This window comes from Sturnira hondurensis, unplaced genomic scaffold (assembly GCF_014824575.4).
Source record: "Sturnira hondurensis isolate 20B ecotype Veracruz unplaced genomic scaffold, ASM1482457v3 Scaffold0018728, whole genome shotgun sequence".
Classification (NCBI taxonomy): domain Eukaryota; kingdom Metazoa; phylum Chordata; class Mammalia; order Chiroptera; family Phyllostomidae; genus Sturnira; species Sturnira hondurensis.
Window position 1 is genome coordinate 16,651,553 of NW_028091359.1, and position 25,434 is coordinate 16,676,986.

Genomic DNA, 25,434 nt, shown 5'->3' on the forward strand with positions numbered 1-25,434 from the left:
TGCAGAGTGGAGGGGAATGAAGGGGGGGAATGGGACAACTGTAATGGCATAATCAATAAAATATATTTTTTTTTAAAAAGAAAAGAAGTTTGTTGAATAAACCTGTTCTGGGAGAGACAAGAAGGCCTGGAAAAGAGAAACTAAGTGGTCTTAGCATGTACGTTAGATATACCCACTGTATTTTAAATGACTCAGAGAATTTCCACTTACACTCCTTCCTGAATTGGGAAGAAAAACACCAAATAAGGTGCTAGGGGAAAAGTTGTACTCTATTTCCTGAAAGGCAAGAGACTATGTTTAGAAGCAAAGAGAGAAAAGTACTTTTCAAAAAGAGTGATGCTGATACAGCTGATCCAAGTGAGTGCATCATTCAGCAGTGACATATAGGCTTGGAATATACTTAGGAACACTACCAGGGACTTAGTCTGAAACCTACTGATATAGACTGAGTTGTGTCCCTCTCCCCCAAATTTATATGTTAAGGCCACAATCCCAGTGAGATGGTATTTGGAGATGGGGCCTTTAGAAGGTAACCAGGTTTAGATTAGGTCATGAGGATGAGGTCCTGGTGATGGGATTTGTAACCAGAGAGCCTGAAATACCAGAGAGTTTGTATTTTCTTTTGGTGACATGTGAAGACACAGAAGGCAGCCATCTACAGGCCAGAAAGACAGCCCTCGCCAGAACCTGACCATGCTGGGACCCTGATCTTAGACTTCTCAGCCTCCAGACTCATGGAGGAATAAATTACTGTTATTTATACATCAAGTCTATGGTATTTTGTTATGGTAGCTTGAGAAGAACTGAGATATCTACTGATACAAACAAAGTAGTAAAGAGCTTGTTTCACACGGTACCTCCTCTGCCGTGCGATTGCTATGTCGTTGGTACGTGAGAGAAGACAGGCTCAGTAGGTGGGTCTTTGTTACCGAGGGATCAAGGCAGTGATCAGCACTCTCTTCGGTGGGCGAGGCCATCAGATGAACAGTCACCTGACTTAAGTCACTAACCATCTGGGTCACACTCCAGTCAGAGATGAGGCGCCGCATCACTGTGCCCGCTGAGAAAAGGAAGCATACAGGGCCTATGCAGGGCCAGTCCAGAAGAACAGTGTGGGACAGCAAGAGGGAAAGGGAGGGGAACTGAGGAAGGGAAAGAAGACAAGGAATAGGCTAGGAGAAATAAAGGGAGTTCATTTTTTACCTTACCTTGAGGTATAAGCCGCTGAGTTCCCCGAGTGAAAACATGGCCCTGACTGCACTCAATCTGGATGCCCCGCTGCTGGGCAAATGAGGCCCAATAATGTACCTGGTCACAAGAAGTTAACACTGAATGAAGAATGGCATTGGAGAGATGATTAAAAGACCAGATAAGAAAAAATAAATGAACAAGTGAAGGAGAACAGAATGAAGATGTCAGCAAGGATGCCAGAGCCTGACCTGCAGCTGGGGAAAGAGTGCAGTAAAGGAAAGCTGCTTGTAGTGCTGGCCAAGTTTCTTCTTGCCGGGTTTCAGATTATTGAAGAGCTTTCCCCTGCAGATAGGCCTTGTGACACTAGTCCAAGTTGCCCAGAAGTTCTGCATCCAGCGCAGGGTACTACTATATAGCAGAATTCGGGGCTGGGCTATTGCTGCAAAGGAAGACATAGACATTTCCTAGCTATAGTTAAAACATAGGGAAGAAGCTAAATCCTTCCCTAACTTCAGATTTTAGAGGTTTAAAAACCCAAACAGTACTCAGCCTCACATTAAATATCCCAACACCCTCTCCTTTCCAAGATCCAAGTTCTTTACTTTCACCAACCCTCTTTGAAAAGGTACTAACCCAAACCCTCCCTTGACCTTTCCCCTGTCCCCTCCCCAGAGAACTGAGCTGAAGTCCTCAATGTCCAAGCCTATCCCCCCAGCACTTCCTCCCCACTGTCCCAGACCCAAGCCTCACTCCCGCTGTTCCGAGTCAGATCCATCTTGATGGAGAGATTAAGGTTCTCAGAGCGGAAGGCCCGGTAGGAGTCATGAAGCTGGCCCAAGGGCACCTCAGGCAGGAACTCTGGGGCCCGAAGAGTGACACCATGGTGATCATGGGGGTTTCCATGGCATAGCCACTGCAAGTCCAGTGTCATGCAGAGGTCAGGCAGGTGAAGGAAGCAGCAGTCGTCATACCTGCCTCACAACAGAATCCCAGTCCTCAGTGCTCTGGTCACTTGTACCCCTTGGCTCTTCCCCTCTCCCTCCACCCTGAGTCCCTCACCCTGTTAAGGCTCCACCCACCCATCATGCCACTTACTTAGAGGCTGTTCTCACGTTGACATCCAAGTCACCCTTGAACACAAACTGACCAGGTTTCCAGTGAAACGACAGGTGGCTCCACTCCCAGTGCATATTCTCAGTTGTATTGTATGGATCCTATAACCACCCACAAAAATGCGGTAAGACGTGGGTAAGGATATCACCCTCATCTGTCAAATCGTACCTTTGTACAAGCCCCAACCATCCCAATAAGAAAACAACTCATCTGGACCCTCACCTCAGTAGCCAGCTGGTGCAGGTTCGCCTGTTCAACATCCATGTGCCAGTCCCCATGAAACAGAAGACGACTCTTGTCCCACCAGGGCAAGGGTGGGCTGGGGTCAGCTGAAGGCTTGGTCAAGAGGTCCACGGATTGGCCAATCAGTGTCCAGGCTGGATCCCAGCATGGACCCCACACTACCGTGTACTGAAAGATTTCCGCTGGGATAGAGGGGCAAAGGGTAAGCTTGTTACACAACTTAACCCCACTCCTCTTCCTTCAGTAGAGAGGCCTCAGCGCATCTTCCACCCCAGCTGTCACGACATCCCTCAGCCAAACCAACTGCTGTCCTCTACTCACAATGAAAGTCGTGGTAGAATTTGAGTGGGGGCATGTTCCTCTCTACTGCCACATTACCCCAAGGTAGCCCCAAGTGCAGGATTTGACGCCGACGGGAACAAGGGTGACCACTCTGCTCGGTGCCCACAAGTCGACCCATTAGCCGCCAGTCACGGATCTCAAACAGGTACCGGGGATAATCTCTTATCCGAACTGTTATAGGGAAGATACACACTGGCTATTCAGGGAATGGTCTCAGCGTTCTCAGGCACTTTTTCCCCTGCCGCTACTTTTACCCATATATTTTACAAAGTCAACTGGGAGAACAAAAGCTAGTCATTGGTAACAAAGCTGAAAAAGGGCACTGAAATCCTAAGCAGATGGTAAGAATAACACTGAGATCTAAAAGCCACACTAACCCCGAAGATGACTGAATTAGTTGTTCCTTGAAGTTAGCCATGTAATTTCAGGGTGAAATTCAGGAACAAAAAAAGGAAAGAGGAGCCTACCCATCCCACTCTACCCATCCAAAATCAGCCAGAGTTCCCAATATAACCAAGTTCCTCTGTAATCACTTAAAGAGCTCCCTAGGGCTCCAAGGGCAAACACCAGACTTTGCAAATAAAGACTTACCTAGAAAAGTCTTGACACTGCACTTGATCATACGACACCACTGAGTAACAAGATCGACTCCCTCAGCAGGAAAAGGGCTGCCTGGATCAAGCTCTCGAACCTGCTCAATCACACGTTCAGGCCCATGGAAGGAGGCATCTGCCAGAGCCACCAGCTCTAGCCCTGCCAGGCTCCAAGTGAGCAGTGCCCTGCGCATAGGTGTGTTGCCATAGAGACGACGTGAGCGCTGGATGTAGATTTCAATGTTTTTGTGTTCCAAAGAGGCGTAGAGCTCCTCAATTTTGCGGGCTGGCAGTAACTCCCCATGCTGCTTTCGAAGGGCAGCTACTTTGGCATCTAGCAGCTGTAGCCTTTTGGCACTCTCCTTACTTTCATCCTTCATCAGTTCATAATTATCACGAAGTTTCACCTCAAATATGTCATCCAGGAAAACCCATGAGAAGTGCTGAACCTTCAAGAGCAGATCAGGTGGGAGCAGGGCAGGGCTTGGACAGGCCTGAGCATGAGCTTCACCTCGATGCAGCCCCTTCAGCCATTTCTGAACTCCCACAGCCTCATCCAGAGTTTGAGAAAAATCATACTGATAAGGAAACTCCACTGACACTGAGCCGAAGGAGAAGAACCAGACACGGTTCCACAGGGTCTGCAGCGCAGGGAAGGGGTTCCGGTGGAGGATCATTTCCTCCAGCTCAGGTAGCAGCTGCACCTCCACCTCCTTGAAGTTGAAAATGCTATTGCCATCAAAGCCAGCAGCCAGCTCGGGGCAGTAAACCTGAAGTGAACCCCCATGCCGGCTCAGTGACACGTTCTCTGCAGCCAGGGTTATGAACTTGTCCTCAGCTACAAAAGCAGTCAGCTTGGCTGAGCTCACCTCTAGTGTCAGGTTTAGCAGCCTCTTTGGGGTAGATGGCTCAGGGGGACGGCCTTCTGGTTCAGAAGTGGTCCCTGGAGTCTCTAGTGCAAGGAGTGAAGCGGTCTCAGGAAACAGAGTGGCTCTTAGTAGGTCTCGGCATTGCAGGGTGGCCAGGATATGCTGGTACAGGTACATGTGGTCTGGGGGACTCCAGAGTAAGGTCAGCCCTGTACCACACTGAACCTTTAGGGAGCGAGAGAAAAGGATCTGTCAGTCACCATGCCCCAGAACAGGAGAGATGACAGGGATTATCATACATGCTTACATGACTCAAGAGCCTTCCTCACCTAGAAGTCTTTCCTGAGTAACCCTTGACTTGTTCTTAGCACCAAGAGCACGTAAGAGCATTCATATCTAAGTTCTCCTTAACTAGATCCTAAATGGTTTTAGAGTAAAGGCCATGTATTTTAATTTTTTGGTATCTATCAAAGTACATCTAGCATATATATCACATAATAAACCATCTGGCTTTATATTTCTTCTAAGTTATCTTTCTATAACTGCCATACTATGTATAATAACCTCTGCAACAACCAGTTTGAAAATGTTTCATATACTGATTTCATCTTAACTAAATTCTTAAAAAAGTACAAAAAGTAATGACCACACACATCAAGATAGCAACTGACTTATGTGAAAGTATGCCCCAAAGAAGGGAGCTTGAAAAACAAAGTCAGTTCTGAACAGCTAAGTGGACAGGGAAAATTTAAATTCCAGGGTAGAAAAATTCCTTTGAGCTCCAACTAACTCTTCAGGGTCCAAAGGAAGCTGAAGTCTGACAAACAGGAAGATACCCCACTCTCCTCCTAAGCGGGTCCCTTGTCCATCTGATACCCTGAGAGAAGTGTTGGAAAGCTTCTCAAACTTGCCAGCACCTCCATCTTCCAGCCTTTTGATGAGCTGAGTGTTTCAGCAACATGACACAAGATTATGATCTTTAAAAAGCTCCATATGTTTCAGAGATATGCATTGAAATATTTATGGTGAATATTATTGGTCTAGTATCTGCTTCAAAATAATCCCAGAGCCAGAAGGCAGGGGCCGTTGGTGGAAGTATAGATGAAGCAAGTTGGTGATAAGCTGGTAATTATTAGGGCTGGGTATGAACACATGGAAGTTCATATTGTCTATAGTTTTCCATATACTTTAAATTCCATAATAAAGAATTAAAAAATGTTCAAAACAAGCCAGGAAGAAAGAACACCAGGTGCTGTATTTCTTATAGACAGTTTCACATCACTCAAAAGACTGGAAAATGATCTAAGTGTAGGGAAAACCCAACCTGACTCAACCCCCGCATAGAAGCAGTACCTCGAGAGCACGGATGCTGTTGTGATAGGTGATGGAGAGCATGGAGAGGCTGAGCACTGGGGCAGGGATGTCAGGAGCCTTGCAACAGGGCTGCATCTTCTCCGTGACCGACTTCACCAGTGCAAGCACAAATCCTTGAATACCCACAGTGGAGGTTTCGGCACTTCCCAGGACAGTCAGTGTGTCTAATCGGACCTCTGATGCCCCTGACATCCAGAAACCATGTTGGCCTTGATTCTCAACTTCCAACGGACAACTTCAGTCCTCACTCTCCTTGGTTACTTTTTCTCTTCACTCAAGTTATCTTTATTCCCCGTACCTCTCTAAATTCATTCCTCATGTTACAGGGAAATATTTCCTTTCTCATCTTAACCTAAACTTCTGGCAGGGCCAAAGAAGTTCCCTAACTTCTGCAAATTGCCCAGAGATACATTAGTTACTAAACACAAGGGAAGGAAAAATAAAAATAAAAAACTACATGCACCTCATTCTCTTGATCAGACATCAAGGCTATCTTTTTCTTACATATTTTGCTTAATACTAACCTTGTATAAGCCCTTAAAAAATAACAAGAAGCTAAAAGTTATATAGGACATTCTAGCTTCTTAGCTTCTAACATAGAAAAATTACAGATAATTAGCTTCATTAAATGAGAAGGAACCATCATAATGTGCTTAGGTTACAAACTACTCACTTTGGTACAGACTCCCTGACCTACTTACCAACGAGGGCAGAAAGGGTGAACAAGTTCATATCCTCCACCTTCAAGTCCACCTTCCAAAGTAATGACACAGATTCTCCAAATGAAGATTCCCTAGAGACTGTTGACTTCCCAGACTGTGTGCCCATCAAGGATAACATCCGAGAGAGACACTGGGCACAGGTGTCTGATGTTTCTACCTGCAACCCTCGGATAGTACAATCAAGAAAGAGGGTATCCGACTGGGTGCTGGACAGGCCCAGAGGCTGATTATAGCTACCCTAGAAAAGAAGCAGAGGGACCTCAATAGGAGCATGCAGATACACACTTCTATAAGACACTAAGGCATCACCTGCTGCTAAAAAGGTGCTCCGTGCTCTGAAGCAGGGCAGGATGAGGAAACCGCATGGACTCCTGTTCACCGAAGTCCGTGCCTACCTGTAGTGTGAAGGAGTCCAGGACAAGTGCCTCACCCCAAACATGCATATTGGGTGGGTGTGGTGCCCGCTGAATGTGGGAGTCACTGCCCACTCTCCAGCAGAGGTGGTCCACAGTTAGGATGCCCCGCTGATGGATACTTTGTGGCCTCAGGTGCTGGTAATCTAAAGCAAAGAGATAGAAGAGGGGCATTCTATGGAGCCACTGTGGCCACTGATTGTCCAGCTCCACACCAGGTCAGGTTTTTGTGCCTTTTCCACCCAAGAGCCTTACCCAGAGAGATGGAGTTGAATCCCAGGGCAAAGGGCGGTGTATCTCCAAGCTGAATGGAAATGTTGACATTGGAGATGGAGGTACTAAAGATGATAGGAGCCAGGATTTGGGGAAAAGTCCTACATAGGGACAAGACAAGACATCATTGTTTGATAAGGAAAGAATTGCAGCTTCCTATAATGGAAGCTCTCAAAAATCAGGGTGAGTTTTATTGTGGTTCTTAGGAATAGATGTAACTAGAAAATAAAAGACTGGCCCTGGCTGGTGTGGCTCAGTGGATTGAGCATCAGCCTGCAAACCGGAGGGTCACTGGTTCAATTCCTGGTCAGGGCACATGCCTGGGTTGCGGGCCAGGTCCCCAGTTGGGGGAGCGCAAGAGGCAACCAGTCAATGCTTCTCTTACACACTGATGTTTCTCTCCCTCTCTTCCTCCCTCCCTCTCCTCTCTCTAAAAATAAGTAAATAAAATCTTTTTTTAAAAAAAAGAAAATATTGAACTCATCAGTTCACCACTACTTTGAATGGTTAATCTGCAGGAATGGCAGAAAAGTATTATGTTGAACCATACAAAATGGCCATTTCATAGGTCAAATATGGTGAACATTAGGAGGTCACAGAATTCAACCTAGTACAACCAAGGAATATCGCTTCCAAACCATTAACCTTAAGTTCTCTACTCCACACAATGCAAACACTACACAAAAAGAGATATGGCACTGCTAACATGTCCTGTCACCTTACAATACAAGGCAGACAAGATACCATTTATCATTTAAGTTCAGTTCAACAAACATTTAATTTGTTTAATAAGGCACTGTGCCAGGTACTGAGGACATAAAAAAGAGCATCATCCTACCACCGAAGAGTCTAATCTAATGGGGAAGATATATAAAATAGGATTGTTACTGAGACTGGTCCAGTAGATTAGATTAGATTTAGAAAGATCAAACAGTCAAATACATATTTCACACAAGATGACACTTCACGCCAAAAGAATTGCAGGGAATCCATCTGATGAGATAGCAGGTAAAAAAGATTACACTGACCTTTTCCCCCTTTGCTTAAGAACAGATGGACTAGACCCTTGGGTCTCAAGTGCTAGCATGTGCACCCAGTGAGAGAACTCCTGGTGCCGGTAATGAATGATGCAAGTGTTCAGAACCAGGGAGGCTGAGAGGTCGATGGTGGTCACCTAGAAATGAGAACGCAGGAACTATGAGCTTGGATTTCATCTCATACGGCACTGATGTAGGAAAAGAACAGAGAAAGGAATGATTTTTGGTACCACAATCACTACACCTGCACACTAGCCTTGAGGGAGTTGAGGCAGACAATGCGCTGGCGGCTCTGAGACAGCAACAACCCATCTGTAACGGCAGAGGGTAGATCTGAGAACACTGAGAGCAAAAGGTAAAACTACAGGCAGGCAGGGAGATAAACAGATTGTCACTAATGCTCAAGAGTTGGGGCTATTTTCTCTCAGTGTGGTTCCCTCCACACCCTTCCCACTGATATCAAATTAAGAAGCCCACATGGCACATGGGGAAAAGGAGTGTCTGGTCCGCCCATTCTCTCTCAGTAACAGCATTCCCACCCACAAACCTTTTAGTAGGAGTTCAGTGCTCATCTGTGCCATGTCAGAGTTTGCCGTGAAGCTTCGAAGGGGCAGCTGATCCTCATCACGGTGGTAGAGGAAATGCAGCAGCTTCAGCGTCCAGTTCAGATGCCTGGACCAGAAATAGACTCTAGCTCAGAAATATGTGGAATGCCCTTTCTCGCCACAGATGAACTCAGTGCAGCTACTAGCTGCGTATACCAGCATGTAGCTCCAACTATCACTTTCCACACCTCTGTGCCAGGAGAGATCTCACCTCTTTTGACTATTCATGGACAGCACCACACTTGTGATCTCCATTTTCACCTTCACCTGGTCTGGCAGCTGCTGAAGGAGGTATAGGCCAGGAAGAGTTGGCTCAGTCAAGTCCTTTGTCACCTCTGAAAATATGAATGAATAATAAAAGATCCACAAATCCTTAATATTCCCGAATCTCCAAAAATTCCCTGCCCTCTTTGGCCCAAATGTCCCATATAAAATAAGCTAAGCAAATGCCCAATCTTAGGCTACAAGGCAAATATCCCAGAGATTAAGGTACCTGCTGTACTTCCTTCCCCAGAGTCTAAAAAATAGTATGGGGAGCAGATTAGTATACTAGATCAAATATGGGCTTTAGGGTCAAATAATTTAAACCCCACTTTTATTTTTTTTAAGATTTTATTTATTTATTTTTAGAGGGGAAGGGAAGAAGAGAGGGAGAGAAATATCAATGTGTGGTTGCCTCCCATGTGCCCCCCACAGGGAACTGGCCTGCAACCCAGGCATGTGCCCTGACTGGGAATCGAACCACGATTCCCTGGTTCGCAGGCCCACACTCAATCCTCTGAGCTATACCAGCCAGGACTAAACCCCACTTTTAATGTCAACTAGCTGTGTACTAGCTGACCTTCATAGGCTTCAGTGTCCTAATTTGTGCAGTGCTGACAGGACATATATAAAACACATAGTACAGGTTTAATCTACGATAATCACCCACTAAATGTTGGTTCTTTCTCCTACCACAAATAAATGTCCTATTTCCTCTATCTATTCTCAGGGTCCAAGGCCATGATGACTAACAAATCACACCTAAAAGAATAGTGAAACTGCTATTTTTTTCTACTTCCAAAACAACCTGAGAACAGGGCAACCAAGAAGTTCACTGACTGGGGCTTTACCTGAACAGGGAACAGGCTTGGGTGCAAGACTCGGGCCCTGGTGCAGCAGCTGACTATGGAAGAGGCCCTCATGCAGTTCAGCATGAAGTGTCCACACATCCACAGTGATCGCCTTCAGGTGCCGACTCCTGATGCCCACCTCTAGACACAGCTTTAGGGCCAGTGAGAGCTCTGCGAGACAGGTGTCCTCCTGCAGAAGAATAAGCTTATAAGGTGTGTATGTGTAGGGAGCTTGGGAATTTTGGGTAAAAAGCAGTGGTCTGGAACACTACCTTGAGAGAACCCTACAAGGAAACAATCTATGGATAAGCCCTAAATTCTTTGATACACACAGAAAGATACAAGGCAGCTTAAGGACCATCGCATACTCACCAACTGGCCACTCTTTAGAACTTTGCTGTTGATCTGACTTAAGCTCACCTCACATTTTAGCCTGGGAAAGGAAAAAAATTAAAATCACTTGGCCCCTTTCCTCACTGTTTACCTTCAATCAAGCTTTGTTGGCTGGTAGGGACAAGGCAAGCAAAAGTGCCTAACCTTAGCCTCTCCTTAAATTACATGGAATGAGCCCTGGCTAGTGTGGCTTAGTTTACTGAGTGCCAGCCTTGGAACCAAAGGGTTGCCAGTTCAATTCCCAGTCAGGCACATGCCTGGGTTGCAGACCAGGTCCCCAGTAGGGGGTGCTCGAGAGGCAACCACACATTGCTGTTTCTCTCCCTCTCTTTCTCCCTCCCTGCCCCTCTCTAAAAATAAACAAACAAAATCTTTAAACACAATTACATGGAATGAGAAGGCCCTGACAGCTGTCCACCCTGAAACAACTATAAGGAAAGAATGGAACTACTAGACCCCTTTCTACTCAGAGTTTACCTTTTCCCATCACTATCCAAAAGAAAGCTGCTTTCTCTGATCTGAATATGCCACAAAGACTCAGAAGTAGCCACCTTGAGGACCATGATGTTTATAGAATCTACATGAATGGAGAATAGCTGGAAGGAATAAACAAAGAACAACAATTAATGCTAAGGCACTGCCTTTCTTTTCCAAAGAAAAAGAGTAAGAGGCAGCTCTTAGTATCATGCCTCACAAACAGAGAAATCCACCCATGACTCCAAAGCCAGTCATTTCTAGAATAGTCAAAAAAAGTGGGAGAGGTAGTCTGACCTGACATAAGATCTTCAATAAGGCTGGGCTGAAGGACAGCTCCTTTTGATGCACTCCAGTGCTCTGGGAGAACGGAGCAAATAGGCCAGAAGCCTTCTGTAGGTCAGTTCTGATACGCACTTCTCCAAAGCACAATGCCACATAGCGCCTGCCCAGAAGAGAAACCTCATGCCATCAGGCCCATCCCTTCCACAGCTGTCTCTTCTTCCTCATATTCACTCCCCCATCCTCCCTAAAAATGGAGCTCAAATCATTGAGGATGATCTCATAGTAGTTATCAATATCTGTCTCATAAGATAATCACTTCCGGGCTAACCATGAGACATCAAGCCAAGAGCCCACTTCCCTTCTTAGACTTTGAGGCCTGTATAGAAGAATTTCATTTTCTGCAAACCCCAAACCCAAAATATTCCCCAAAAGAAAAGTGAGGATATAGGGTACTCACGGCAGATCATGGCTAAGGAGTTTACTGGAAATCCACAGGCTATCAATTTCCTAAAACAAGGGAGAAAGCTTTGTACAGTAGCTGCTGGATAAGATATGAGCAGCTTGACAAGTCAGGAAAGGTTCTGAGAACAGGAAGAAGTACTATATCCCTTCCATGAATTATCCTCCATTCCATTTGTATGGGCTTCTCTCCTCTGCACTAGATCCTGCTCCTAACAATGAAGTTAGTATTCCTCTTTTATGGATAAGTTACCCCTTTCCCCCTCTTAAAGTAGAACAGTAAGCTCTTCTAGTTCCTGTTATCTTTCTTTGTGCCTTATAAGCATTTTTAATTGAACAATTTACATCAATCCCAGCATTCCCAAAATAACACTAAGATCATCTTGGCAAAGAGGTGGCAAGACTGGGTTAACAAGGAAAGTCATCCAGAATTCTTTTTGAAAGAAAATTAAAAGCTGAAGTTCAGCTGAATCAACTGTCCCCCACACACATACACAAACACACCCAGGGAGTTCTCCAGGACTCACCACCGTTTGCTGGTGCTGCTGAAACTTAAGACTGACATTCTGGATCCAAAAAAAAGAGCCAATCTTTAGCTCTGCCTGCAGCTTCTGCTGACACCACTTGGTGACCAACCGGACCACAAGCCACCTACAGAAAAATCCCTGTGAGTTCATAGGATCTTCTCCCAATTATGTCTTTCCTCACTCCTTGTTGGTCCTAGAAGGGTCAAATCCTGAGGCCGGGTCTTCTGGGCAACTCTCCTGTCTGCCAAACATCAGGCTGTCCCATACATTCAGCCACAACGATCAGAACAGTTGCCCTAGGTTGTCCCCTTCACCCAGATGTAATCAGATTAACTAAACTAAGTTGAAGACAAAGAAAGCAACCCCTGAAATCTTTAGGAACCCTAAAGATAGAAAGATGAGGATCCAACAAGAGTCGAAGTACAAGCAGCCGTGTCAGACGTGCCATCACACACTCCCCAAAGAGTCTATGTCTTCGCCCTCCAGACAGATGTCCGCAAGAAGGCACTGTGGGGTCACACTCGGCCAGCTCTAATGCAACTCTTCCCTGGGCAGCCAAACCTGTCCGGCTTCCCAGGGCAGGCTGCAGGTGCCCTTCGTATTCGGTGGAGGAGACACTCAGGGGCATGTTGAGTTAAAAAGGGAGACCACTGAGCCGAGCCCCCTCCCCACACACATTCATCTCAGGCCTCACCCGCTCCCCAATCCCAGCTCCTCCGCGCCTGCTCCGGCCCCGAGCCTCCGACCGACCCCTCCCCCGCCGCCCCCCGCCAGCGCACCAACCCCTCTAGCGCTTTCCCCATCTGCCTCCCCCTCCCGCGCGCCTCTATTCAGCGCCCCCCCTCTTCAGCCTCTCTTCTTCCCACCGTCTCCGCCACCCTGCCGTAACCGGGATCCCCTCACCGGCCTAGGAAGAGGGCGAACACCGCAACCAACAGCAAGGCCAACAGCGCAGCGAAGAACATGGGCATTACGGCCCCGGCCCCGCCTGGCTCCGGCCCGGCTCCGGCCCGGCCTGGCTCCGGCCCCCCGCCCGGCCGGGTCCCACCCCCCCGCCTCCAGTTCTCCACTGCTCAGGGTTGGGCCGACCAGCCGAGCGCGCAGGGACTACGCGGGACCAGGAAGCGTTGAGCGCGTACGCCACGCCCCCCCGCCCCCCCCCGCCCCACAACCAGCCAGCCAGCCAGCAGCTGTGTCGTTGCCCCGCCCCCCCTACCCGGTGCGCACAATCCGGCAGGGCCGACCAGCTGTAAGCCCGAAGTGAAGGCGTGGCTCTGGAAGGAAAGTGCTTGGGAGTGGATCTCGAGCGGACTGACAAACACACCTTACTCCCAGCCGCACCCTTCTGTGCCCGGAAATGCGGGGCCGCGGGGCCGCGGGGCCGAGGACTCCAGCGGTACAGTCTGAACTGTTCCCTGTTTTGCAGTGGATCTGGCCGGCCTCTGAGAGTTCCACTTACAAAACAGTTTCCTAGGATAGTTATAGAGTCTGCTTGCCCACTTAAGGTCTGGGAGTACACTGCAGAAGTTATACCTCTGAGTCATACAAGTAGCTCTCCTGTGTTATTCAAGGGCCTTGTCTAAAAATCATTGAGAAAACCAAAGAGGTACTGTAAGGCCTGAAAGGAATTAGTTTTTAATTCACTAAGAAGTGAATTTCACTGTTGGAATACTGTTCTAGTCAGTTAATATGTATTGACCTGTTGTGTGGGCGGCACCATTTTGAACCTTACTTGGAGTTTTCAGGCCTGTGCAGTGTGCAATCTGGGCGCGGAGACGCCGGGGACGGGGAGAGCAGATACCATAAAGGTAGTAGAGGATAGTGTTCTTGCCCTTCAGCAACAAAAAGTTGGCCTGGGAAGCAAACAGTTACACGAAATGGGAGAAATTCAGGTCGATTTTGTCTGTTTCCTTCTCGGATAAAGGACCCTTCCAACTCTATTCTAGTGATGTTACTACAATACAAGCTGAAGAAATTCTGAGGATTTCAAGATAGGTATTTCACATCCTTTACTATCACATCCTAATGTCCATAAATGTCCTTCAAGATTTTATTTGGAGACTCTTATTCCTTCAGATAAAGCACCATTTCAACTTTCATCTGGGCTGTCCGAAGTTGCTTTTACCCTTCCAACTGGTTTCCTTCCTTCTCTAGCCCTCTCATCACTAATTTCACATCTCCCTCATGGCTTCCTCACTGCTTCTTTCTTTATAGTTCATGCCTATCTCTCAAGCACCATTGTTCTAGGGTCCTCCTAGTAATCTGCAGCCTGCCAACAGGGTGCGTTCTGTCAGTGAACCTTCAGGGAAGGCCCAATAACTCAGGGGACACTGTCCAAGCCAAGGAGTGGCACCTTGCAACACAGCTCCCTACTCCCATTCATCTCTTCCAATCTGTTCCCTTTATGCAGCTGATTTCTAACATTTCCTTTCTTCTTCCCAGACTTACCATCCTACCAACTAACTGAGCCTGAAATGTTGACTTTATCATTTGTCTCCTTTCTGGAGAGCTCTCAAGGGATCAATGCAACTGAAGTGGAATAGTAGGGAGAGAGCATAGCTGGAGTTAAACTAGTTCATGGTGTCAACTTACTGAAACAAATCCTCCTAAAAGAAATGTTTCTTAATGTAAGGGGCCATGTCTGGCACAGACCTGTACAGGTTTCCAGCTATCTGAAAGTAGAGTGTACCTACAAAACCTTTAATAAGCTGAAATGGCATAAAGCGAAGAGTATCCCCAGCTATCCTGAAGTTCACATTATTACCTATTTTTACTAACTGAAGATAACTGAAAATCATTTTGCTTGGATGAAAAGTCATTGAACACTTAGTTCTTTTGTGAAAGGTAAGTAGTGTATAACAGGAACTTTTGGAAAGTCGGGGAGACCTGTATCCCCAATGTGTTCTACCTTAACTTCCTAAAGCAAACAGGAAAAAAAAATCTAGAAGTTTCCAAAAATAAAAAGACCTGTTAATCACTAAAATTCCAGCAAGTGGCAGAAACCCTCACTCACTGCTGCATGCTTGAAGGACATAGAAGCAAACTTTCTCCACTAGTGAGGACAGGGAGAAAATGAGGTGAGCAGAGGACAAGTTTTCTACCTACCTTTTCAGGGAAAGATATTCCTACATTGTCCCCAAAAGAGTAGTTATCTACCAAGAGCTAAACATTATTGTAGTGTAGTAAAAACAACACATGCTAGGCTGGCCTGGTGTGGCTCAGTTGCTTGAGCCTCATTCCATGCACCAAAAGATGGATTTCCCAGTATGGGCACATGCCTAGGTTGCAGGTCCGGTCCTGGATAGGGTGTGTGCAAAACACAACAGATAGATGTTTCTCTCCCTCTGCACCCCTCACTCTAAAATCAATGAGCATGTCCCTAGATGAGAATTGAAAGGAAGAAAAAAAAGAACATGTGCCAGATAAAGCTGGATTCCTATCCTCAAATTATTTACTACCTTTAAGAATTCAGGCAGTTACTCATCTTTTCTGTTCTGCATTGGCAAAATTGTATCATCTACCCTTATCTGTGAAGATTAAATGAGTTAATATCTGCAACATTGTGCCTAGTATTTAGCAGACAATGAATAAATGTGGATTCCTCTTTTTACTACTACCCTTTTCTCAACTGCAGTAACAGATCTAGAATAAAACAATTTTTGAGGGTCTTTAGTCATAATTTTAGTGAAAAATCTACCAATGAGGTGCTAGACAAGTGAAAGTAGAAAAAGGAAAAATTTGGATGCAAGTAAGGCTCTTAAAAGGGCCCACACCAAAGGTTTGCAGCATTTCAAAAGGATGATAGCAATGACTCTCAGCACTCAAGGATTAATCAGATCATGGAATAGCACCCTTGACCCTGGCTGGTATGGTTCAGTGGAGTGCCGGCCTGCAAACCAAAAGGTCACTGGTTTGATCCCAGTCAGGGCACATGCCTGGGTTGCAGGCCAGGTCCCCATTTAGGGACCTACAACAGGCAACCAATTGATGTTTCCGTATTCTTTCTCTCTGTCTCCCTCCCTTCCCCTCTCTCTGAAAATAAATGAATAAAAAATAGCACACCTAATAAATGACAACACAGTGGCTAACCATGAAATCTCTTTATCATTTTAGAGAAAGAAAGCAAGGAAAAAGTCACACACATTAATAATCCATGATGCCAAACTTCTGAAGAATAAAAATTGTCCAGCTAGGAGGGATTTCTCCCTCAGTTTCTGTTTTATCAATATAAGTAAAATGCACCTGCTCCTTTACCAACAAGTCTTGCACTCAGAAAGAATGGACCCAAGTCTGGGAGAACAACCATTTCAACTGTGAAGGGCCAAAGCTTCAACACACAATTACTGTTTTCTGCGTCCATCTTCATCTCAGTGGTGACATGGCCAATGCCCAGAGAGACCCTGTGCCAGGGATCCCAAGCTGAGACAGCAGCAGGTGTCAATGAACACTATGCGGTGACAGTGGCTCACAGCCTGCAGACTCAGAGCTCTGCATGGTGGGCTTCTACCTTCAGCAACTCACTGGGTTTCATGAAGATGCCTTCCATGGTTTTCCAGTAGTTGTTCTGGCTTGGCTGAGCCATGCCATGCACCTCCTTTTGCCCACTGATGGGTCGACCATATTGTTCTCCTGTGACAGACAGCAGAACCTCAGTGGAAGAATGCTTGAACCGCACCTCACCATCCCTCACCCAGTAGGGCCCATTACAGAGCACTGTCCAGTCATCCAGATAATCGCCTTCACCTTCCTCACCAAAAGCACTCACTTCCTGGAAGACATAAATGGTAGTAGCAACATTAGCATGGCCGGTGCATAGGCTTGGAAAGGGAAGGAAGGCAGTAAGAAGAAAAACAAGATTACCTAAAAGGGAAAAATGAGAAGCTTTCTAGGATTGTTTAAAAATAAGTAAATAATTTAAATTGCGGGAAAAAGACAAGACATAATGGAGACAAAATCAATTGCCATAATATATGGTCCAAACACTTATTTTGCAAATAACCCTTTATTTGCCTTGTATTTTCTATTATAGTCTTAAAATACTTTATAGCTATTTTTTAACTTATTTTAATTGTTGTTCAAGTACAGTTTTCTGAAAAATATGGAACAGTTCACGAATTTGCATGTCATCCTTGTGCAGGGACCACGCTAACCTTCTCTGTATCGTTCCAATGTTAGTATATGTGCTGCCGGAGCGAGCACCTTATAGCTCTTTTTATTTGACTTTAAATATTTCTGCTTCATTCCCTTAACTAGATTTTAAGTGACCTGGTGAGAAACTCAAGCTAGAGACAAGCAGACCCTGAATCTCAGCTCTACACCTTCCTATGTAACTCCTTCAAACCTTCATTTTCTCTTCTATAAAATGATAATAATATCATCTTAAAGATTATGAGAATTAAATAAAGTAAGAAATGTTAATTGAGCAGATTATAGCAGATCCTGTCTTCCACTCCTTTTTTAATCCCATTCCCCTTAGGGCCAAATATTCAGAGTTTCTATCACAACAAAAAAGTTGCTGATTAATTCAGAAATATAATTTAAACGAACATTAATAGCTATGTAATTTTAAGTGGCTATGTATACCACCACTATATTTGTATACTAGAACTGCGCATGCTGGTAAATGGATGGCAGTGGGGCCGGGTATCTCACTGTTAGAGCGGGAATTTACAAATAAGCAAAGGAAGAAGGCTAGAATGATCTATGTGGTAATAGAGTTGGAGACATCATTAAGAAATCATGTTTAACTTAATATACATACAAATGATTACACGAACAAACATTTATAGATATGTAAACATTTATAGATAAATATGTTTACATACATGTTTCTTTGCTCTGTTAGTTGAGAAGGCCTAAAAGTAAAACACTACTTCAGCCAGGTAATTGATATCAACAGTAATAAATCATGTACATAGTATGCATCCTTGATATGATGTGATGAAAATGGCACTTTATCTCTGTGACCTTTCTCCCAAAAACCCTTATAAATCCAGTCAAATCATAGGAAAAACATCAAACAAATTCCAATGGAGGAGCACCCTATGATATACTAACCAGCACTCCTCAAAACTGTCAATCAAGGTCATCAAAAACAAGAGGAATCTGAGAACTGTCACAACCAAGAGAAGCTTAAAGAGACATGACAACTAAATGTGATGCAGTATCTGGGATGGGATTCTAGAACAGAAAAAGGAGAGTAGTAAAAACTAAGGAAACTGGAATAACCTATGGACTTAAGTAGATAACAATGTATCAATATTATCAATTAACTATAGCAAACCTATCATACCTATGTAAGATGTTAATAGGGAAAACTATAAACAGAGCGGGAGTGGGAGGGAAGCAGATATTAAGAGCTTCTACATCCCCCGAAAACTCAAGGCTTAAAGAACATGGCACAGGACCTGGCCAGGTAGCTCAGTTGGTTGGAGCATTGTCCCAATATGCCAAGGTTGCAGGTTTGATCCCCAGTCAAGGTATGTACAGGAAACAACCAATGAATGCATAAATAAGTAAAACAATGAATCAATATTTCTCTTTCTCTCTCTAAAAGAGCAATAAATATTTTTTTAAAGATTTTTATTTATTTATCTTTAGAGGGGAAGGGAAGGAGAGAGGGAGAGACACATCAATGTATGGTTGCCTCTTGTGCATCCCCTGTTGGGAACTGGCCTGCAACCCAGGAATGTGCCCTGACTGGGAATCGAACTGCAGTTGTTTGGTTCATAGGCCCACGCTAATCCACTGAGCTACACCAGCCAGGGCTAATAAAAAAATTTTTAATGACACAATATCTAATTCATTTTCCTAGTGGTCAGTTGGCATCATTAAAATAATAATAGGCCTGGCTGGTGTAGCTCAGTGGATTGACTGTGGGCTGCGAACCAAAGGGTCGCCAGTTCGATTCTCAGTCAGGGCACATGCCTAGGTTACAGACCAGGTCCCCCAGTAGGGGCCACGTGAGAGGCAACCACACATTGATGTTTCTCTCCCTCTCTTTCTTCCTACCCGCCCCCTCTCAAAAAATAACTAAAACCTTAAAAAATAATTTATATTGCAAGTTTGAAAAACATTAGGTTTCTTTATTGTAAGATTTATCAAGATAACTCATGATATGCTAATGGTACTTATTCTGTCTCTCTTCCTCATTTCTTGACTTGATCTAGATGTAAAGTCTCCATTTTGACCAGAAACAACTTCTTTCACATGTATGTGACAAAGCCAATTCTCCAGGTCTGCAGAGCAGAGAACATCTACACCTAAAAAAGAAAGGACTAACAAGTAAGCTGTCAAACAACTCAACTGAGTAAAGCACCAAGCAGCCACGACCCACAGGACGCCACTTCACCTGGTTTCTAGAAAGCGGTGAAATGAAGTGATGACTATGGAGGTTTCGGCCAGTGTTGACATGTGTCAGCCGGATAGGCTGGCCACATCTGATGGGGGTTCCCCTCTCACACACTGTGGAGGTCTTTCCCCGTATCCTCCAGTAGCTGTTGCTGTCATCCACAGAGGTCACACCTGTCACTGACTGCTGCCCACTACCTGCAGTCCAAAAAAAAAAAAAAGAAAGAAAAGAGGTTAAGTTCAACTGGACCCTTGTTTCTTTCCTATTGCCAATAATGTGCCCCATGTCATACAATAGGCTTGGAGGGGTGGGGAGGAAACCGTATGCTTAGTAATAACTTTTTCTCCTATAATGTCAATATTTGTGTAGGTACCAATACACATACTAATGTATGTGAGAAATACTAAATGTATTTATGTAGTATTAGTTATGAGTGATAAACTATATCTAAGAGTGCACCATATTAGAAAATTCCAAAAATTTGCATCAAAGGGCACTAAATAAATGAACATATGTAGGTTTTTTGGAAGCACACTCAGTGTTTACCTATACATACTACTGGGATAGCCTGTAGTATATGCCAGGTGTCTACTCATATAATTGTAACATGTTTGTGATATTATTCAATGTTTACTATCTATTAAAATAATTTATCACATTTTACAATTGAGACCAGTTTTTGCTGTCAACTTTAATCCAAACAGCCATATGGCTCCCAAATTCCTGTAAGTGATCTATCAATATATTATAAAAGTACCCTCAAGTCATCTAAATTTGGTCAACACTGCCTAAACTGGTAAAGTCCTGCAAGTTAAGATGCACTAGGTTCCTGGCTGATGTGGCTCAGTAGATTGGGCGCCCGCCTGTGAACCAGAGGGTTGCCAGTTTGGTCCCCAGACAGGGCTCATGCCTGGGTTGCTTGCTGGGCCCCTAGCGGGGGCAGTGCTTGGGAGGCAACCACACATTGATGTTTCTCTCCCTCTCTTTCTCCCTCTAAAATAAATAAAATCTAAAAAAAAAAAAAAGGCACTGGGTTAAACATGTAGCTTAACAAAGAAGATGCAAGTAATTGCTAGCTAATTAATGTGTACTGAGCACTTACTAGATGTCAGATACTAACCAAAGCTTTTTGACTGAATATTCATATTAGGTACACACATCTATTACTGTATTATCACCTGTATTTTACACTGGAGTGTCAGTGAGGCTGAATAGTATGCCCAAAGTCACACAACCCTAACAGTGCTCAGGTTCGACTCTCAATGCTCTAACTCTAGAACTCACATTCTTAATCTCTACCACATGGCCTCCCACAAAGCTTTATTTTCTGTCAAATTCCCCCAGATAGGCCACTCTCCCATATAAACACCAGGGGTATTCTCTTCCCTAGGCCTCATGCACTACACAAATCTTTAAAGGTACCCCATATTTCCCAGATACCTTCTTTAGATATTCTTGCCTATTCCTCCTACTTTTGCCTTCAGTCCCTTGGTTTCCCTACTGCAGCTTTTTTTTTTTTTTTTCTATCTTTAGAGGGGAAGGAGAGAGAGAGAGAAACATCAATGTATGGTTGCCTTTTGTGCATCTCCTGCTGGGAGTTGGCCTGCAGGGAACCAGCCTGCAACCCAGGCATGTGCCCCGACTGGGAATCGAACCGCAACCCTCTGGTTCACAGGCGGGCGCTCAGTCCACTGAGCTACACCAGCCAGGGCCCGACTGCAGCTTTTTAATGATACCCTTTTTACTACTTGACACGTGATGTCTTATCCCAGAGTTATCTGGGTGAATGTTTGTAACGAAACTACCGGCTTCTCTCTATTGCTTCTTCCACTCATGCGTTTTTACATCTTCAAAAAAAGTCTCAAACTCGCCCCTTCCTCCTTATTTCTGGTTATTACCTTACAGTTCTCGTGGTTGGTCCTTAACTACCATGTTTTACTAAATCATGATCTATACTTTCTGTCTTCTACTTCTTCACTTTCTATTATATCCCCACTTCCCCTTCCATCCTTAAACCTTATGATTACCCAGAGTTCTGTATCTGGCACTTATCCACTTTTAAAAATATATTTCATTGACTATGCCATTACAGTTGTCCTATTTCACCCCCTTCATCCCCCTCCACCCTGCACACCCCCTCCCCTACCATTCCCCCCCTTTAGTTTATGTTCATGTGTCATAAGTTCTTTAGATTCTATATTTCCTATACTATTCTTGCCCTCTCCCATCCATTTTCTACCTACTGTCTATGCTACTTATTCTCTGTACCTTCTCCCTTCTCCTCCCTGTTGCTAGTCCTCCATAAGATCTCCATTTCTATGGTTCCGCTCCCAATCTAGCTGTCCTCTTAGTTTGCTTTTGTTTTAGGTGTGGTTGTTAATAACTGTGAGTTTGCTGTCCTTTCACTGTTCATATTTTTCATCTTCTTTTTCTTAGAGAAGTCCCTTTAACATTTCATATAATAAGGGCTTGGTGATGATGAACTCCTTGAACTTGACCTTATCTGAGAAGCAGTTTATCTGCCCTTCCATTCTAAATGAAAGCTTTGCTGGATAGAGCAATCTTGGATGTAGGTCTTTGGATTTCATGACTTGGAATACTTCTTCCCAGCTCCTTCTTGCCTGTAAGGTCTCTTTTGAGAAATGAGCTGACAGTCTGATGGGAACTCCTTTGTAGGTGACTGTCCCCTTATCTCTTGCTGCTTCTAGGATTCTCTCCTTCATTTTAATGTTGGCTAATGTAATTATGATGTGCTTTGGTGTGTTCCTCCTTGGGTCCACCTTCTTTAGGACTCTCTGAGCTTCCTGGATTTCCTGGAAGTCTATTTCCTTTGTCAGACTGGGGAAGTTCTCCTTTATTATTTGTTCAAATAAGTTTTCCATTTGTCGTTCTTCTGGTACCCCTATAATTTGGATGTTGGAATGTTTAAACATGTCCTGAAGGTTCCTAAGCCTCTCCTCATTTTTTTGAATTCTTGTTTCTCCATTCTTTTCTATTTGGTCGTTTTTTTCTTCCTTCTGGTCCACTCAATTGATTTGAGTCCAGGTTTCCTTTCCATCACTATTGGTTTCCTGTGCATTTCCCTTCATTTCAATTAGTTTAGCCTTCATTTGTTCCTCTAATTTGTGACTAAAATCGACCAGTTCTGTGAGCATCCTGATCACCAGTGTTTTGAACTGTGCATCTGACAGGTTGGCCATTTCATGGTCACTTAGAGTTACTGGCTCTGGGGCTTTGAGTTCTTCTTGAGCCACAATGTCTTGCTCTGTTCGCGCCTGTTACATATGAGGGGCAGAGCCCTAGGTGTTCACCAGGGCGGGGCAACTCAGTCGCTGGGTTGTGACTCTGTACGTGGGCGCAGGGTCAAAGAAGGGCAATGGCGGTCCCTTCTGCTGCTTCCCACCACTGGGGCCTGCACGGTCTGCCTCACTACTTGCTCCTTTGCCTGGTTTATCTGAGTGTGAATGTGTGACCACGGTCAACCTGCCACCTTGCACCCTCACCGGGTGTGCCAGTTGCCACCCCACACCTGGGATCCACCAATGGCTGCTGTGTACCAGTGGATCTTTCCTGCACAACCCCACTCTGCCACTGGCTTCACCCCTCTTACCGGTCTGGCTGGACGGTTCGTTGTGGTCGGACTTCCGTATAGTTCAATTTTCTGTCTTTTGGTTGCATTTTTTTGTTACTAAAACTTTGTTGTCTTTAAACTTGGTTGTGCGAGGAGGCACAGTGTTTCCACCTACGCCTCCATCTTGGCCGGAAGTCCACTTATCCATTCTTAAATACAGTTATACCTCTGTACTCATCAGCTTCAGTACTCATCAAACCCTGTATTTGTCACATGTTGATGAGAAAAAAAATGTTTCAGCATTCAGTGCTTGCTTGGGACTTGTCGCACATGCTAGAACTTGTGTGAGTCAGGACACTGCCCCGCAAGAGAAAATGCTTCATCACTCCTCACAATCAGTTCTCATTGGTTTCTGCACTCATCATGAGTTCTGGAACAAATTAACAACGAGTACCAAGGTACCACTGTACTTGTTGGGAGTCAAGACAAAAGCATGTATAAGCCCTTCAACCACTTTTTCAAGTGATTCAAATTGACACCAGATTGAGGACCACACTTCATCTTGGGCAATCTCATTTACTCTGCCCATGTCTTTAACCACCACCTATACAATGATGTTGAACAGATGCTCCTCAATGTATGACAATGGGTTGTGTCCTGATAAATCCATCGTATGTTGAAAGATAGTAAGTCAAAATGTATTTAATACCTAACCTACCAAACACCAGAGATTAGCCTAGCTTGTTTCTTTCTACTGAATATGTACTGCTTTCACACCACTGTAAAGCTGAAAAAATTTTAAACTGGGGACCATCTGTATCTTGGGCTCAGCACAGATTTCTAAGCTCTAGACTGAACCTGGTTCTCAAATCTGGCTATCCATCAGGAGCACCTGAAGAGCTTTTTAAACTTACAGATTCCTACCAGTAGGACTCTGATTCAGTAATAATAAGCAAAATAGAAAGCTAGATCAATTTAAAAGTAATAAACCAGACTCGCAGAAGGTGTTCACTGAATGACTGCTAGGATTGTTAAGACATCCCAACAATGACAACTCAGTTCCTTTCCAAATCTAACTGGTCAGACAGGTTTTGAGAAACATGAACCACAAACTAGCCTCCACCTGAGAGATCTCCTTCCTCTCTTAGCTATCAGCATCACAATTCATCCAACACAGACACGAAGCAGTCACTAGTTAGCTTTTTCTTCTGTTTGTTTTCTTGTAACTTGCTAACTGATCACCATATCTCCTGTATTGAGAACAACAGGCACACAGTAGGAGCTCATTAATCTAGACTGAATGAATCCATAAATAATTGCTGCATTATAAATGAACACACAAACAGAGCATTTTAATTTCATATGATAAAAAACTTTCAAATCGGTTTCCTCTCCAGTTCCAGTGGGTGCTTTAGTTTAAATTCTTTACCAGAAGAAGGGTAAGGTTTGAATAAAAAGAGGCCAAAGGAAGAGTTGAAGAGCAAGTGTTACTGTGAAGAGCATGAGCTAGAACAGAGGGTCGTAGTCAAAGAGTGGGTTCTTGGAGTTCAAAACTTCAGAGACACAGCTCTTAACTACAATTTTTCTACATGTCTCTCCCATACCGAGTAGTGCTAGCCAGGAGTAACTGAGAAAAGGCTTTGAACCTAGGCAGATTTAGATCAAACTGCGTCTCCGTCATTCATTAGCTGCAAAGCTTTGAGCAAGCGATTTACCGTGTTTCCTCATCTATGAAGTGAGGATATCAGTAGTCTCTACTTCGTATGAATGTTACATATAAGAGTATATATGTACACTCCGTAGCTGACCAGAATGAAGTTGGTATTATGATTAAGACGCCTTAGAACAACTCAATTCTCCGATTCTCCGCCTCCAGACCTCAGGAACCGTGCCAGGGCTCCCCAAACCTTCCCAGACCACACCCCTCAGATTTTCTCTAGGCCCCGCCCCCAGAAACTACAAGGCCTTCCCAGCCCACCCAAACCCGGGCCACAGTACCTGACCCATAGCGCACGTCGTGTGAGTGCAGTCGCACGTTGTGGCGCGTATTAAGTAACTTCACCACAGAACCGCACGTAACGACAGCCAGATTGGACGCTCCCACAGCACTACACAAAGTCGTGAACAACAGAAGCAATACCACAGCCATTCTGGATGTCAGGCAGTGCCTCTAACCCCGAAGAAAACTCCGCCCCTCCCCGGAACCGGAAGCTAAGAGCGGAATCACAGAGAAGAGGAAATGAAAAAGCCCTAGTTTGGTCTTTATGGTTGCTTTGGCTAGAGCGGCCTGAGGAATCCACTAAGCCTGGTTGCTTCCGATCCGCTCGCTCTGTTCCCGTGGCTCTGTCCTGATAGCTGCCTTCCTGAACTGCTTCTGCCAGTTTTTGTGACCTCCTGACCGAAGCCCGGAGAGCTGGGTAGGGGAAGAGACCAAGGAATGGCCCGCCCACTCCCAATGACAGGGAGCCGGAAGTGACGTAGCACGTT

The 25,434-nt window shown here is 44.8% G+C and overlaps 2 protein-coding genes and 1 non-coding gene across 5 annotated transcripts in view; all 3 read right to left on the bottom strand.

The window, feature by feature from the left end:
* The window catches only part of BLTP2 (bridge-like lipid transfer protein family member 2), a 31,908-nt gene extending 18,791 nt beyond the window's left edge, over positions 1-13,117 (bottom strand). Inside the window, exons 1-23 of one of the 3 annotated variants that reach the window (XM_037070341.1) lie at positions 12,929-13,114; positions 12,029-12,149; positions 11,497-11,546; positions 11,052-11,199; positions 10,758-10,876; positions 10,260-10,320; positions 9,888-10,077; positions 8,987-9,110; positions 8,718-8,842; positions 8,415-8,482; positions 8,162-8,307; positions 7,116-7,234; positions 6,843-7,006; positions 6,427-6,685; positions 5,705-5,910; positions 3,481-4,576; positions 2,869-3,060; positions 2,527-2,729; positions 2,287-2,405; positions 1,942-2,162; positions 1,440-1,630; positions 1,209-1,308; positions 858-1,060 (exon numbers count right to left, since the gene is read on the bottom strand). In XM_037070341.1, the coding sequence (XP_036926236.1) occupies positions 858-1,060; positions 1,209-1,308; positions 1,440-1,630; positions 1,942-2,162; positions 2,287-2,405; positions 2,527-2,729; positions 2,869-3,060; positions 3,481-4,576; positions 5,705-5,910; positions 6,427-6,685; positions 6,843-7,006; positions 7,116-7,234; positions 8,162-8,307; positions 8,415-8,482; positions 8,718-8,842; positions 8,987-9,110; positions 9,888-10,077; positions 10,260-10,320; positions 10,758-10,876; positions 11,052-11,199; positions 11,497-11,546; positions 12,029-12,149; positions 12,929-12,996 (4,293 nt within the window). In that variant the 5' untranslated portion in view covers positions 12,997-13,114. Of the gene's footprint in view, positions 1-857; positions 1,061-1,208; positions 1,309-1,439; positions 1,631-1,941; positions 2,163-2,286; positions 2,406-2,526; positions 2,730-2,868; positions 3,061-3,480; positions 4,577-5,704; positions 5,911-6,426; positions 6,686-6,842; positions 7,007-7,115; positions 7,235-8,161; positions 8,308-8,414; positions 8,483-8,717; positions 8,843-8,986; positions 9,111-9,887; positions 10,078-10,259; positions 10,321-10,757; positions 10,877-11,051; positions 11,200-11,496; positions 11,547-12,025; positions 12,150-12,928 lie in introns of all 3 variants that reach the window. The other 2 variants (XM_037070340.1, XM_037070342.1) reach the window with 2 other exon arrangements.
* Positions 13,118-16,110: 2,993 nt separating this feature from the next.
* SDF2 (stromal cell derived factor 2) lies at positions 16,111-25,335 on the bottom strand. Its single transcript, XM_037070339.1, has 3 exons — positions 24,946-25,335; positions 19,377-19,573; positions 16,111-16,793 (listed from the first exon to the last, which is right to left on the bottom strand). Exons 1-3 carry the CDS (start codon positions 25,094-25,096, stop codon positions 16,506-16,508), a joined length of 636 nt encoding a protein of 211 aa, XP_036926234.1. The 5' UTR covers positions 25,097-25,335; the 3' UTR covers positions 16,111-16,505.
* Positions 17,118-17,224, bottom strand: LOC119003839 (U6 spliceosomal RNA). The gene has a single exon (XR_005070042.1). It is a non-coding gene; the product is annotated as a U6 spliceosomal RNA (small nuclear RNA).
* Positions 25,336-25,434: the final 99 nt, after the last annotated feature.

Coding starts and splice junctions, on each gene's coding strand:
- SDF2 (XM_037070339.1), bottom strand. CDS start 25,096: ATGGCTGTGGTATTGCTTCTGTTGTTCACGACTTTGTGTAGTGCTGTG. Junction 19,574..24,945: donor CGACGTGCGCTATGGGTCAG/GTACTGTGGCCC, acceptor TTTGGACTGCAG/GTAGTGGGCAGCAGTCAGTG. Junction 16,794..19,376: donor CACCGCTTTCTAGAAACCAG/GTGAAGTGGCGT, acceptor TATGTCTTCCAG/GAAGTGAGTGCTTTTGGTGA.